Below are 15062 nucleotides of genomic sequence, written 5' to 3' on the forward strand. Positions count from 1 at the left end.
AACTCAGGCCATCCTTAAGGATACATGAAAGCAGATTCTGGGAGGGATTGATAACTTAATCAGGTTTAGAAGAGATATCCATCAAATCTCTTTGAACTAAAAGTAGAAGTATTTTTATCAACTTCTTATGTTCTACATATTCTCTAACTGGCTAAATGAAGGTCAGGATTATATGGCTATACTGTTTTTATCTTCTTTTTAAATATTTCTATAAAAATTCATTTTACAATTCTTAACTTTGCCGTGGTTGAACTAAGTGGAAAAATAATATATAGTAATAATAATCATAGTAACTAAACTTTACTGAACAAATAAAGATAGATTAGCGAATTTAAACTATACCAAAAGCTCCTTTGATGCAGATACTACTATCATCTTAATTTTATATAGAAGGAAACTCAGGCTCAAAGAAGGTAAGTGAAGGATCAAGGTGAAGCCCCTACAAAAATTTAAAATCTGAATACTCAATCTCTATGCTAATACTGTATCTGTAAGTGGTAGGTTTGGCAGTAGAAGTAATACTATACAAACTTAACTCCCTAGAAAAAAACAATGGAGCTGGAGGGTAGATGCAGAGATAAAAACTAGGAGGGAGGAATAACATCAGTAGCAATTCCTACTGATCCAGGCCATTATATCACATAGCTTCTGGTAATACTCCTGTCGCTTGAGATCCAAGTACCAATACCAGGGAAAAGGGCTTCTGGTACCTGTCAGCACACGCATGGCTCCATGGACGGCATTTAAGTCTCCGCTCACCAACATCTCCATGAGCAGGTTGAAGAGTTGGGGCCAAGCTTCAGGCCAGTCCCAGTGGGCAATGGCTGACACTGCATAGGCCACACTGGAGCGCACTTTGCTTATCGATTCTCTCAACCCATTAGGCAATAGCTCCCGGATAACAATTTTTGCCTGTAAGGGATAAAAGTCCACCTGCTATTAGATCAGGTTATAAGTGACTGGCAGAGCCCAGTTCAGTTGGGAACTGTGTTGGAAAAACAATGAGTACGAGGTACTGCAATGAGTACAAGGTACTGCATAAACTTGCAATGACTTGTCAAGTTTATATATAGGAGTTTTAGAGAGGAGTCTTCTCTAAAACTCCTATACATAAACTTGACAATTCATCTGGAGGGTTCATCTGTGATCTCTACACTTATGCCGTCCATTACAGTAGCCACTAGCTACACATGGCTATTAAAATTTTAAAACATTTAAAATTCAGTTCCTCAGTTGCACTAGCCCCATTTTAAGTGCTCAATAGCCATATGTAGCTAGTAGCTATTGTTTTAGACAGCACAGACACAGAATATTTCCATAACTGCATAAAGTTCCAATGGAAAACATTCCTCCAGACCTTACACCTCAAAATTTCTTGGGGACTCAGGATGATTGCACATTATTGCACTAAGTACAAACATTATTTCATTTAATTCTTAAACCCTTAGTTGGTATTTTTATTCTCATTTTGGAGATTTAGGAAATTGAGGCTTAGGCGTTAACACATTTCCAATGATCTCATAGCTTGTAAAAAGCAAAACTGGAATTTGAACACAGACCAGCCTGATACTTGAGCTCTTTAATGTATAGCCCTTTGCCCGCAATGCCAGCCAACAATCTCCTTCTCTGCCTAGTCTTGATTGCTTCATGCAGTCAAAGAATGTTGATAGTCTAATCTCTTAAAATGGACCCTCAAATCTCCTCAGGTAGACTAATCAAGTAACTGACTTACCCTTTCTGTAGTTTCAGGAGGCCTAAATTTCTCTGATTGGGCACACCAGTGAGTCTCCACATATTGTTTCAAGATGACTGATGCCAGCTGTGAAGAGAATAAGCCAAGTAGTACAGCAAGAAAAAGATTTTTTTCACACATAAAAACTATATACATGGTCCCATACATCTGAAGTCTATCTAAATCTGGCACGACATCCTAGGTTATTTATAAATCGGCCTTATTCTTATTCTTTCCCATAAGAAAGTTTCATTACCAAGGAAAAGGAAACTACTTATAAATTGGGCCAGTCTGGACTTACCTGACGGATTGCCAGTGCCCCCTGGGGATCTACAGTCAGTTCTGCCAAGTGAACACCAAATTCTGAAAGAGAAAATTTTATTGAATCTAAGAGCACCCAGGAAAGCCATAGCAATTTACTAAGCTCTAACCCTGATGCCAACAAGATTTCAGAAAGAATCCTAATCTGTTATTTCAAAAAGAGCTGATAACTACTAAGACTGATTCCTCCAAGTAAAAGAAACAAGTTGGCTTACAGGACATGCCTTGTTACAATGAAGTTCCAACACGCTCACACTTTTTCCAGTCACCGCATACCACCTTCCAGTCATCTTCCCTTCCAAGATGACAATACCTTCCTCTTATACCAATTAATGTCGTAACTGAAACATGGAGCCTGCCGTGGTGGCTCACCTCTGTAATCCCAGCACTTTGGGAGGCCGAGGTGGGTGGATCACTTAGATCAGGAGTTCGAGACCACCCTGGCCAACATAGTGAAACCCCATCTCTACTAAAGATACAAAATTAGCCAGGCTTGGTGATGCGTGGCTGTAATCCCAGCTTCTCGGGAGGCTGAGGCAGGAGAATCACTTGAATCGAGGAAGAGGAGGTTGCAGTGAGCTGAGATTACACCATTGCACTCCAGCCTGGGAGAAAAGAGCAAAACTCTGTCTCAAAAAAACAAAACAGGCTGGGCGCAGTGGCTCACGCTTATAATCCCAGCACTCTGGGAGGCCAAGGCAGGTGGATCACAAGGTCAGGAGTTCAAGAACAGCCTGGCCAAGATGGTGAAACCCCGTCTCTACTAAAAATACAAAAAAATTAGTCGGGCATGGTTGCAGGCATCTGTAATCCCAGCTACTTGGGAGGCTGAAGCAGAGAATTGCTTGAACCTGGGAGGTAGAGGTTGCAGTGAGCTGGGATCATGCCATTGCATTCCAGCCTGGGCTACAGAATGAGACTCCATCTCAAAAAACAAACAAACAAAACAAAACAACAAACAAACAAAAAAAGGGACCAAAACCAAAACAAAACAAAAAAACATGGGACCATCTATTCCTGAGGACAACTTAAAAGGTGAGATTTCACGAGCTGCCCAGATATATGCCACCGATTATGAGCTGATTAAGTCCAAGAACACATGGCTTTAACAAACTTAGTCCTAAAAATGAGAGGTTTCCAATAAGCAATGGAACTTGAACTGCACATTTGGAGACTGTAAATAACTCTTACTTCCAAATTAAAATTTATTTTTTAAAAATGATTACTAAAATAAATTTTGTTTTACAGACAGGGTCTCTGTCATCCAGGTTGGAGTGCAGTGGCGTAATAATAGCTCACTGCAGTGTCGAATTCCTAGGCTCAAACGAACTTCCTGCCTCAGCCTCCCGAGTAGCTGAGACTACAGATGCACACCACTGTGCCTGGCTCCAAATTAAAACTTAGATCTAATATATACTTGCAAAGGAGTCAACTATAAAATATTTGTTTGTGAAAAGAGGAGGAAGAATGTAAAACCAACAGTGCATCATAATTTTTACACCTCACATTGTAGGGCTGTGCTATCCAATACAGTAGCTATTAGTCACAATGGCTGTACCTGTAATGTGGCTGGTGAGACTTGAGATGCCTATAAATGTAATACACACTAGATTTCAAACTGTGTGAAAAAAAGAAGAAAATATCTTTTTATATTGATCAAATGTTGCAATACTTTGTCTATACCAGGTTAAATGAATATAGAGTTAAAATTTAATTTTATGTTTCTTTTTGCCTTTTTAATGCAGCCACTAGAAAATTTAAAATTTCACAAGTGACTCATACTATATTTCTGTTGGACAGCACTATGCTAAAGAATGAACAGCAGTTTTCTAGACCTGCTCAGTATTGGTAGATACATAGGTCACAATAGGCTCACCACTCCCATTTGGAGGGAGCTATAGATTAGCATGATTAAGAGAATGGGCTGTTCAGGTTCAAATCCTGAAGCCACCATGCCTGTCCTTAGGTAAGTTACCTTTCTAAACCTCAGCTTCCTCACCCACAAAATAAGAATACTGGTATCAGGGCCTGGCGAGGTGGCTCATGCCTGTAATCCCAGCACTTTGGGAGGTGGGGGCGGACGCATTACCTGAGTTCGAGACCGGCCTGACCAACATGGAGAAACCCTAGCTCTACTAAAAATACAAAATTAGCTGGGCATGGTGGCACATGCCTGTAATCCCAGCTACTCGAGAGGCTGAGGCAGGAGAATCGCTTGAACCCAGGAGGCACAGGTTGCGATGAGCCGAGATTGTGCCATTGCACTCCAGCCTGGGCAACAAGAGGGGAACTCCGTCCCCTCCGCAAAAAAATACTGGTATCGATATATCAAGCAATCCTTCTAAGACTCAATAATATAACATATGTAAAATGCTTTGCACAATATCTGCCATAGTGGTAAAAACTTGAAGACAAAAATAAGTTATTTTGCTATTATTTTTTATTGTCTATCATGAATACACTGTTTGGCTTTCCCATCTCATGTAAGTAAAGTTACTTTTCATGTAAAGTTCCACGTTAACTGGATTCTACTGAAATAGCCATCCAAAGGGCATTTATAAAATAGAAAAGCTTAATACCAAGAAAGAGTTGTTACATGCAATGTTTCAGGTTCAAGGCTTATCCAAGTAACCAGGTTAAAAACTGCTGAAAATAATCTATGTCCCTATTTTACAAAATAATTTTTGTAGGCTTACAGAAAAGCGGAACAGTACAGACAGTTCATGGATATCATTCATCCATTTTTCTCTTACATAATCATGGTTCAGTGATCAAAAATCAGGAAATTAACATGAGTACAATACTATTAACTAAACTAGACTTGATAAGAACCTTCACCAGTTTTTTTTCCTTATTGTCCTTTTCCCTTTAGGATCCCATGATCCCACATTGTATTTGGTTGCCATGTTTCCTTAGTTTCTTCTAAAGTGTGACAGTTCTTCATTCTTGTCTTTTGTGACCAGAACACTTTTGGTGAATATCGATCAGTTATTTTGTAGAATGTGTCTCAATTTGGGTTTGACTAAAGTTTCCTCAGCTTTAGATGGAGGTTATGCATTTCTGGCAAGAATACCAGAAAGTGATGCTGTGTCCTTCTCAGTATATCATATTAGGGAGTACATAATGTGGATAAAAATTTTATTACTGGTTATGGTAACATTGATCACATGGCAAAGTCTGCTGGGTTTCTCCACTTAAAGGTACTGTTTTTCCCTTTGTAATTGATCCAAATCTTGGGAGACATACTTTGACATTTTGCTATTATTCTGTTTCTTTTCAAACTCTCATCCACGGATTTTAGCATCCATCTGTGAGTGTTACCTGCCTAATGGTTATTTTGCATTTCTTTTATTCTCTTCATTTATTAATTGGAATTCTTTTATAAGGAAGTACTGTCCCTTCTCCTTTATTTATTACAATATTATAAAATATGTATTTTGGTTTTCATCCATGATTCCTGGTTCTCAGCTCCTGTAAGCCTTATTATTTCCTAAGTGACTAGAGGAATATCTTTTTTTTTTTTTTTTGAGACAGAGTCTCACTTTGTCATACAGACTAGAGTGCAGTGGTACTATCTCAGCTCACTGCAACCTCTGCCTCCTGGGTTCAAGTGATTCTTGTGCCTCAGCCTCTGGAGTAGCTGGAATTGCAGGAGTATACCACCACGTCCAGCTAATTTTTGTATTTTTAGTAGAGACTGGGTTTTGCCACGTTGGCCAGGCTGGTCTTGAACTTTTGACCTCAAGTCTGCCCACCTCAGTCTCCCAAAGTGCTGGGATTACAGGTGTGGACCACCACACCCGACCAAGAATATCTTTTCTTAAAAAGTATTTGCCTTTTGTCCTTGGTTCCTGAAGTAGCTCCTGAAGGATAAAGGTGACAGTCTTTTCTTACTTACAAGATACTTTTTTCTGTCTTTTTTCCCCCACATCACCTCACCTTTCCTTTTCTTTTTTTTTCCCATTCCCCTACCTGATGCAATGGTCTTAGGATCAGGGCTGCAACCACATGTGCTGGAAGCAGGAATGATTCCTAAGCAAGAAATTGTAACTACGTATTGTAACTTAGGTCAGAATTCCTGATGGACTGATGGGAATGGGTTGTGCTTTCACCCCATTGAGCAAAATTGGGGCTAACAGTTAATACAGCTATATTGCCTGATAGTAAAAAGAGCCCACTAGTTCTGCACCTCTGTAACCTAACCCTATCTGAATGGGGCGCACTGAGGAAGAGGTACTTGCTAGAGTAGTATTGTTGCCTGCAATCTAGACCATCACAGTGGCTGATTGTAATGCCCCTTCCAAAGGTGGAGAAGTTTGTGTACTTATTAAGAGAGAAGAAACAGTAGCTCAGAGGAAAGAAATGAGTAAGTAGATTATGAACTGAGAGGATTCCAATATCACATTAACACCTCAAAAGAGGCTCAGAGCAAGAGATGACATTGCCTCTTAGCTCAATTATATCAAATACATGAAATGGTAAAGCTCTGTGTTTGCTGAGACTACTTCTGCTTTTGCAACCTCACAAGAATGAAAGGAAGCCTGCCAATCTGAGTGGCCTCACCCTGGGAGACATTCATACAATATGATGAACTAGATTATTAATTATTGAATGGGATTCTAGTAATGTGGCAGTATCTTTTGTTTTTTTTTTTTTTTTTTTTTGAGACGGAGTCTCGCTCTGTCACCCAGGCTGGAGTGCAGTGGCGCAATCTCGGCTCACTGCAAGCTCCGCCTCCCGGGTTCACGCCATTCTCCGGCCTCAGCCTCCCGAGTAGCTGGGACTACAGGTGCCCGCCACTGCGCCTGGCTAATTTTTTTCTATTTTTAGTAGAGACGGGGTTTCACCATGGTCTCGATCTCCTGACCTTGTGATCCGCCCGCCTCGGCCTTCCAAAGTGCTGGGATTACAGGCGTGAGCCACCGCGCCCGGCCGGCAGTATCTTTTGAGTTGGACATCCTTTTGACGTAAGGGATCAGGGTTTGAAGACCCAAGGGTAGACTGTGATTTTGTGAAATATGTATTTGGTCTTTGACTTCATTTCCTGTCAAACAGCTCCTAAAATCCTCAGAAACTCCAAAGTGATGTCTTTTTGTATCCTAATAAGCTGACTTGATAGCTGGCAGCTCCTAGGTAGCTTTGGGATGGGGGCTGGTCACTGGAAATATCTAGGCAGAATTAGAGGGTTGGGACTTTCATCCCCCCACCTCACCCTGTGAGAAGGTAGAGGGGCTGAAGGTTAAGTTGATCATCAATGGTCAGTGGTTCAATCAATCATGGCAGGGTAATGAAACTTCCATAAAAATGCCAAAGAACATACTCCTGCATTCTGGACCCTTCCAGACCTCATCCTATGTATCTCTTCACCTGGCTGTTTATTTGTATCATTTAGAATATCCTTTGTAGAAAAATCTGTAAAAGTATTTCCCTGAGTTCTATGAGCTGCTCTAGCAAATTAATCAAACCCAAAGTCCTGGCAACCGCAACTTGAAGCTGGTTTGTTAGAAGTTCCAGAGGCCTAGACTTGCAACTGGTATCTGAGCGGGTGGGGGCAGTTTTGGGGACTGAGCTTTCTTTTTTTTTTGAGACAGAGTCTTGCCCTGTCGCCCAGGCTGGAGTACAGTGGCCGGATCTCAGCTCACTGCAAGCTCCGCCTCCCGGGTTTACACCATTCTCCTGCCTCAGCCTCCCGAGTAGCTGGGACTACAGGTGCCCGCCACCTCGCCCGGCTAGTTTTTAGTAGAGACGGGGTTTCACTGTGTTAGCCGGGATGGTCTCGATCTCCTGACCTCGTGATCGGCCCGTCTCGGCCTCCCAAAGTGCTGGGATTACAGGCTTGAGCCACCGCGCCCAGCTGGGGACTGAGCTTTCGATCTCTAGGATCTGATGCTATCTCCAGGTAGACATGTTGGAATTGAATCGGAGGACACCCAGCTGGTGACCACTACAGAACTGACTGCTTGTTTGCTGGTGGGGAGAAATCTCCACATATTTTTGAGATCACAGAAGTCTTCTGTGTTGACTGTTGTAGTGCGAGAGCAGAGGAAAAATGGTTTATTTTTCCTAATATTTATTTATACCTATATGAATTCATAAGTATTTATTTCATTCTATGAGTTTTAATCCAATACTATTTTATTTCTTTTGTTGCTCAAATTGTTCCAGCTTTCGCCACTGGAATTCCTTCCAATTAACTCCTGTGTACTCCTATATGTCCCCATCCTTTATCAAGCACTTCCTTATTTTTTTTATACACAAGATATTCTATACTTATCTTGTATTTTCTCTGCCCAAGCCCAGATATCAACTTCTCCTGCAAGGAACCCTAGTGCCTTTCAGTGGAGAACTATATTTAGAAACCAAGATGTGAGCACTAGGTATGTTCATTGCTACAGGAGTATCACTACTCCTAGGGGTTCTCAGAGAACAGAGCTAGGAAGTACAGTATACCTAACCATCTATCCATCCATCCATTTATCATACTGATTGATAGCCCAGATGCCAATCCAAACCTTGAGGTTCATTCTACTCTTCCCTTATTTGTAACTTCTTTGTTCAAAAGTGATAACACTTGGCTCTCGTCATCTACATTTAGTTATTTTTTCAATCTTAAAATATGAAGCAATTACAGAAGTATTAATCCATACCTTTGTGAAAAACACACCTATTAATTGAAGTACAATTTTGGTGTACAGTTTTTTTTAAGTGTAACCTACATGATGCAGTCAAATACTATTTTACTACTTGTAAATAATATTTTACAAGTTACTTAGGTTAGTTATTCCTCTCACCTAAAAAGCTGTTATTAATTTGTAAAACATTTAGGTTCACTTGTTACTACTTCTGCTCCATTTTTAGTGCCTCCCCATTGTTTGATTTTAGTTATTTATTTATTTTTGGTATGTGAAACATTACCATGATTCTCAGAGTCAAAGCTATACAAAAAGGAACATTCCAAGAACTGTCACTTCTTCCTCATCCCTATTATCTTGTTTTCATTACCCACTTCTTTACACCCATTCCCCACCCACTTCATGCAGACAGGTAACCAAAATCAGTTTCTGATTTTCTTTCCTGTATTTCTTTTACACAAATGAGCAGACACATTTTAAAAAACATTCCCTTCTTGTTTACATGAAAATGAGTATATTATAGACACTCTTTTGCACTTTGCTTTTTTTACTGCTAACATTATATCTTGTGATTTCCACATCAGTTCAGAGATTCCTGAAGCTCTTCTCTACAGCTGCATAATATATGTAGATATACTATATGTTATTCATGTGCTCTCCTCTGTATGGACAGTTAGTTTTTTTCCCTAATATTTTGTTTTTATAAACAATGCTGCAGTGAATAACATTGTGAATACGTATTTTTCAGCATAGATTTTTCAGAAGTGGGATTGTGGGTCAAGAGGTAAGTGCATTTGTGGAGCTATTGGGTGTGATCAAATTTTCTTTCAGAAGGATTGCACCAATTTGTACTCCTACCAGCAATACATAGGAGCATCTTTCCAGTTTTGCCAACAGAATGTGTTATCATATTTAAAATTTTTTGGCCAGGTGCAGTGGCTCACACCTGTAATCCCAGCACTTTGGGAGGCTAAGGCAAGCAGATTGCTTGAGTCCAGGAATTCAAGACCAGCTTGGGCAACATGGTGAAACACTAAAATAGGTGGGCATGGTGGCTCATGCCTGTAGCCTCAGATACTTGGGAGGCTGAGGTGGGAGGGTCACCTGAGTCCGGGAGGTTGAGGCTATAGTGAGAAGTGACCATGCCACTGCACTCTAGCCTAGGCGACAGAGTGATACCCTGTCTCAAAAGTAAATAAAATAAATTTTTTTGTCAGCCTGACAGGTGAGAAATGGTTAATTCAATGTTGTTTTAGATTGTATTTCTCTAACCATAAGTGAGTTTAAACACTTTTCGTATGTCTGAGTGTTGTTTTGGTCCTTTGTTCCTCAATTTTTAAGAATTCTTTATATATTAAAGGTGTTATCCTTTTGTCTGTAGTATACATTATGGGGAAAAAAATTTCTCCCAGTTTGTCAGTTGTCTCTTGATTTTTTATGTGGTGTTTTTCCCATGTAAATTGTAAAAAAGTTTTATGTAGTCAAATTTATCAATAAAATATTTTCTTTTATTGTCTCTGGATCTTGAGTCATAGTTAGAATCCCTTTCCCTATGTCAAGTTTAAAGATAAATTCACCCATGTTTTCCTCTAATACTTGTATGATTTAATTTTTTCTGTTTAGACTCCTAATCAATTTAGAGTTTATTTTTAAAAAAATCTAGTGTGAGACATGAGTCTAATTCCAAACGGCTACATAGCCATTGCAGCACCCTTTTTTTTTTTTTTTGAGACATTGTCTCGCTCTATCCCCCAGGCTGGAGTGCAGTGACGCAATCTCGGCTCACTGCAAGCTCCATCTCCCAAGTTCACGCCATTCTCCTGCCTGTCTCCAGAGTAGCTGGGACTACAGGCGCCCACCACCACACCCAGCTAATTTTTTGTATTTTTAGCAGAGACAGGGTTTCACTGTGTAGCCAGGATGGTCTCGATCTCCTGACCTTGTGATTTGCCCGCTTTGGCCTCCCAAAGTGCTGGGATTACAGGCGTGAGCCACCGCACCCGGCCTCATCGCAGCATTCTTTGTTAAAATGTCCACCTCTAGTGATTTGAGATACTACCTTCATCTATGTTCAATTTCCATAGGCACTTGTATCTATTTCTGGATTTTCTCTTCTATTCCACAGTTCTATTTGAGTAGAGTGCTACACTGTTTGTTTTAATTACACAGGTTTTATGTAATGTTTAAATGTCTGATAGAACAAGTTCCCTCTTGTAGTTTTCCTTTTTCAGTGTTTTTGGAGCTATTCTTCCTTGTCTGTTTTTCTACATGAACTTTAGAACCAACTTGTCTAGCTCATCTATTATGCTGAGTTGTCCTGTCCAGTCACAGAGTATGTTTTTCCACTTGTTCACATCTGATTTTATGTCTTGGAAGGCAGACGGCAGATTGCTTGAGCTCAGGCCTTTGAGACCAGCCTGGGCAACATGGTGAAACCCTGTCTCTACCAAAAATACAAAAATTAGCTGGGCATGGTGTTGTGTGACTGCAGTCCCAGCTACTTGGGAGGCTGAGGAACGACAATTACTTGGGCCTAAGAGGCAGACGTTGCAGTGAGCTGAGACTGAGCCACTGCACTCCAGCATGGGTGACATAACAAAACCTTGTCTCAAAAAGTTTCCTCTAGGCTGGGCACGGTGGCTCACGCCTGTAATCCCAACACTTTGGGAGGCCAAGACAGGTGGATCACCTGAGGTCAGGAGTTCAAGACCAGCTTGGCCAACATGGTGAAACCCCATCTCTACTAAAAATACAAAAATTAGCCGGGTGTGGTGGCAGGTGCCTGTAGTCCCAGCTACTCGGGAGGCTGAGGCAGGAGAACCCCCCAGGAGGCAGAGGTTGCAGTAAGCCAAGATCATGCCACTGCACTCCAGCCTGGGCAACAGAGCAAGGCTCCATCTCAAAAAAACAAAAAAAAGTTTCCTCTAATAGGTTCTTACGCATTTCCTAAGTATTTACTTTTTTGTTGATATTGTAAATTGTTTTGGTTATTAAAAAACCATTACGTTCTCTATCCTTTTATGGTTTGTTTATGTGAAAGCTATTGATTTTTATATTTTATTTCCTGTTATTTTACTGAATTCTTAGATTCTTAACTTATTCTTATTATGCCTTTAAGCTGCAGTTTTTGATCCACTGCTATCGCACCTATCATTTCACTCAGGAAAGTGGATTTTTTTTTTTTTTGCATGACCACCACAGAAGAAGCCACATTCTTTCTGAGTTATTAAATGATTAAATCACAAGCAAACACTTGAAACTTGCACAATCCCCCTACAGATAATGCAATCCATTCTAATTCCTAGGATTAATTTGGTTAGTACAGATTCTGGTTAAATCTATAAAACCTATTTGTAGCAAGAGAAGAAACAATAAGTGTCTACAACCCGAAGATATGGGAGTCAACTTTCAGAACTGATTCTAAAACACAGATGAGTCAGATAATTCAGGAAGATCTCTTAGATGCCGACGTTCAAGTTCAATGGAAAAAAGCACTCTAAAATGCACATGTGATATCCATTTAAAGGAGAAAGACAACTACTAAGGCCATCCACAATTCCTTTGAGTTCAGATACTTAGTGTGATAATGGATGCTAACTTCATGGCCTCAAGTCTGCTTAGAATGTCACTGTCCACCGAGGATTGGCCTCTTTAGACATGGTGAACCAATTCTGGTGTGCCTTATGTAACTTCCTTCACAATGATATACAAGCACATTCACAAATTACCTGGGACATACAGTATTTTTTTTTTTTTAAGATGGAGTTTCACTCTTGTTGCCTAGGCTGGAGTGCAACGGCGCAATCTTGGCTCACCGCAACCTCCACCTCCCGGGTTCAAGTGATTCTCCTGCCTCAGCCTCCCGAGTAGCTGGAATTACAGGCATACACCACCATGACCTGCTAATTTTGTATTTTTAGTAGAGATGGGGTTTCTCCATGTTGGTCACGCTGGTCTCGAACTCCCAACCTCAGGCGATCCGCCCGCCTCGGCCTCCCGAAGTGCTGGGATTACAGGCGTGAGCCACGGCGCCTGGCCTGGTATTTTCTTTTAAGGCGCTATTTAAATAATTTTTCCATAGGTCATTATGATTTGGATTTTTAATGTTCCTAGCAAAAGCATAATTTTTGGATCATTACTACAGGGACAAACTAAAACAAGATCAAAATGAAGAAATTTTTCAACATACAGTGTGAAAAGATACTGAGGAATGAGACTTTTTGAGAAAAGTTTGAAACTTAAGACTTTATAAAGCTTAAACAAATCTGAACAACTGTCCTTCCAATGAAAGCGCTGATAGATAGTTGAAGGGTAATACTGAGGCTCATAGCTCACATAAGGGAAAAAGAACCTCACATTTTCCAACAGTTCACTCTGGCACTGATCCACAGGAGTCATTAGAGCATGAAGACCAGGCAAACTTTACACACAGGTCCTGTCACAGTTTAGGGGTCCTTTCTCATCAACCAGAGAATTCCAAGTCTATTCTCTTCAGAGAAAAGCTTAGCATTGATATATTTTTTCCATATCCCTGCCAGAAGGATGCACTCCAGTGATGATCACAATAGCCAGAAGCTCTTCACTCCAATACAGTAAGTTAATCATGTCTGGTAACCTATCAAAGATCATACACAAAATTCCACCAACCACCTTGCTTCACATATCACTGAGACTGGAAAGGATGGTGAGAATAAGAGATCAGAAGATTAAGACCCACGCAGGGGCCAAAAACCCAAGTTAACCAAGGGATCTGTACCTACAACAAGTATTTTAAGATGGATTCCTTCTAAAAGCTAATTGTTTCACACATGAAAGAACCAGCATTAAAGTTCAAGTAACATATATATTTGCTCAAAAGCAGATAAATAATGGCAAAGAAAATCTTCAAATAACATCATTGTTAACTAAAGACAAATTTTAAAATAAAATAGATGAACAGATTTTCTTCTCTATAGACCTCTAGAGTTTCAAAAATTATGACCACATGTCCATTATGACCACATGTCCAACATGACCACACGTTTTGAAGCCTCAAAAATTCAAAGACAAAGAGTTTATTTGCATTAGGTTATAGGGCGATGAAAGATGGAAAATACAAAATTATTTTACTTAACCCAATTTAGTCTGTCTAGACGACAGACCTACTAGAAATACAAGGATATCACTCACCATTTGAGACTGTCGTACCCATAAAACGTTAGTTTACTTAAAAGCTATATAAATGCTTCCAAGGAGTATGATGTTGATGGTAAACTCTGTGCTATAAAACTGATGCAAAATTAGCTGGGTGTGGTGATGTGCACCTGTAGTCCCAGCTACTCAGGAGGCTAACATGGAAGGATCACTTGAGCCCAGGAGTTTGAGGCTGCAGTGAGCTATGATCATACCACTGCACTCCAGCCTGGATGACAGAGCGAGATCTTGTCTCAAAAAACAAACTAAGAAACAAACTAATGCAAAGAAGGAAAAGCTAGAAAATAGTCCTAAAGCTCTCTGCCTTACTTTAAATCTGATTAACACATTTGCGCCTATCCATTGGTTTCTGTTAAGTAGCAAAACCCTACTTAGACATTTTTCACTTAACAGAGATACAATATTTTTTGAAATACAACTAAGTATATCTGTTAAAAAAAAGTACTTGTGTGTGTGTGTCTGTGTGTGCGCGTTGGGGGACTTCTGGTTTTACTGATTGGTGTCTTTAACATAATGTCTTTAAAAATATGAGAAAGAGGCCGGGCGCAGTGGCTCACGCCTGTAATCCCAGCACTCTGGGAGGCCGAGGTTGGCAGATCATGAGGTCAGGAGATTGAGACCATCCTGGCTAACACGGTGAAGCCCCGTCTCTACTAAAAATACAAAAAATTAGCCAGGCGTGTGGCGGGCGCCTGTAGTCCCAGCTACTTGGGAGGCTGAGACAGAATGGCGTGAACCCGGGAGGTGGAGCTTGCAGTGAGCCGAGTTTGTGCCACTGCACTCCAGCCTGGGCGACAGAGTGAGACTCCATCTCAAAAAATAAAAAAAATAAAAATAAAAAATAATAAAAATATATATATACATACATATATATTTACGAGAGAAAGAATAGCCTAATAACTTACTCTGGGATAATAAAGGCAGGGAGAATATAAGAAACACAGACACACATATCCACTTTATTTTGCTTTGCTTGGAAAAGACTGTTTAAGATTAAACTAAGATTGAAGTTGAGCCAAAGGGCAACACTGCCAAGAGGGCTATATGAAGTTGCTTTCTAAAGCTCTTTTTGTTAGGAAATTTAATTTCTCTAGTTCCCTTTCTCACGGTGAAATAAGGACAGTTCATTCTGTTAATCTGGGTTTTCACCCTGACTCTAGATTCTCCTCAATTATACCTTTACA

At 40.2% G+C, this 15062-nt stretch overlaps 2 protein-coding genes across 5 annotated transcripts in view; both read right to left on the bottom strand.

Moving 5' to 3' along the window:
- SHISA4 (shisa family member 4) overlaps positions 1-15062 on the bottom strand; it is a 429323-nt gene that overhangs the window by 45774 nt on the left and 368487 nt on the right. The window lies entirely within an intron of this gene.
- The window catches only part of IPO9 (importin 9), a 59213-nt gene that overhangs the window by 37858 nt on the left and 6293 nt on the right, over positions 1-15062 (bottom strand). For all 4 annotated transcript variants that reach the window (XR_007720116.1, XM_050762956.1, XM_050762970.1 and 1 more), the window contains exons 2-4: positions 2034-2095; positions 1733-1819; positions 711-912 (exon numbers count right to left, since the gene is read on the bottom strand). Coding sequence is in view for 3 of the 4 variants with exons in the window: in XM_050762956.1 (XP_050618913.1) it covers positions 711-912; positions 1733-1819; positions 2034-2095 (351 nt within the window). In the remaining variant the exon portion in view is untranslated. The remainder of the gene's footprint in view (positions 1-710; positions 913-1732; positions 1820-2033; positions 2096-15062) is intronic.

This window comes from Macaca thibetana, chromosome 1, assembly GCF_024542745.1.
Source record: "Macaca thibetana thibetana isolate TM-01 chromosome 1, ASM2454274v1, whole genome shotgun sequence".
Taxonomy (NCBI): Eukaryota; Metazoa; Chordata; class Mammalia; order Primates; family Cercopithecidae; genus Macaca; species Macaca thibetana.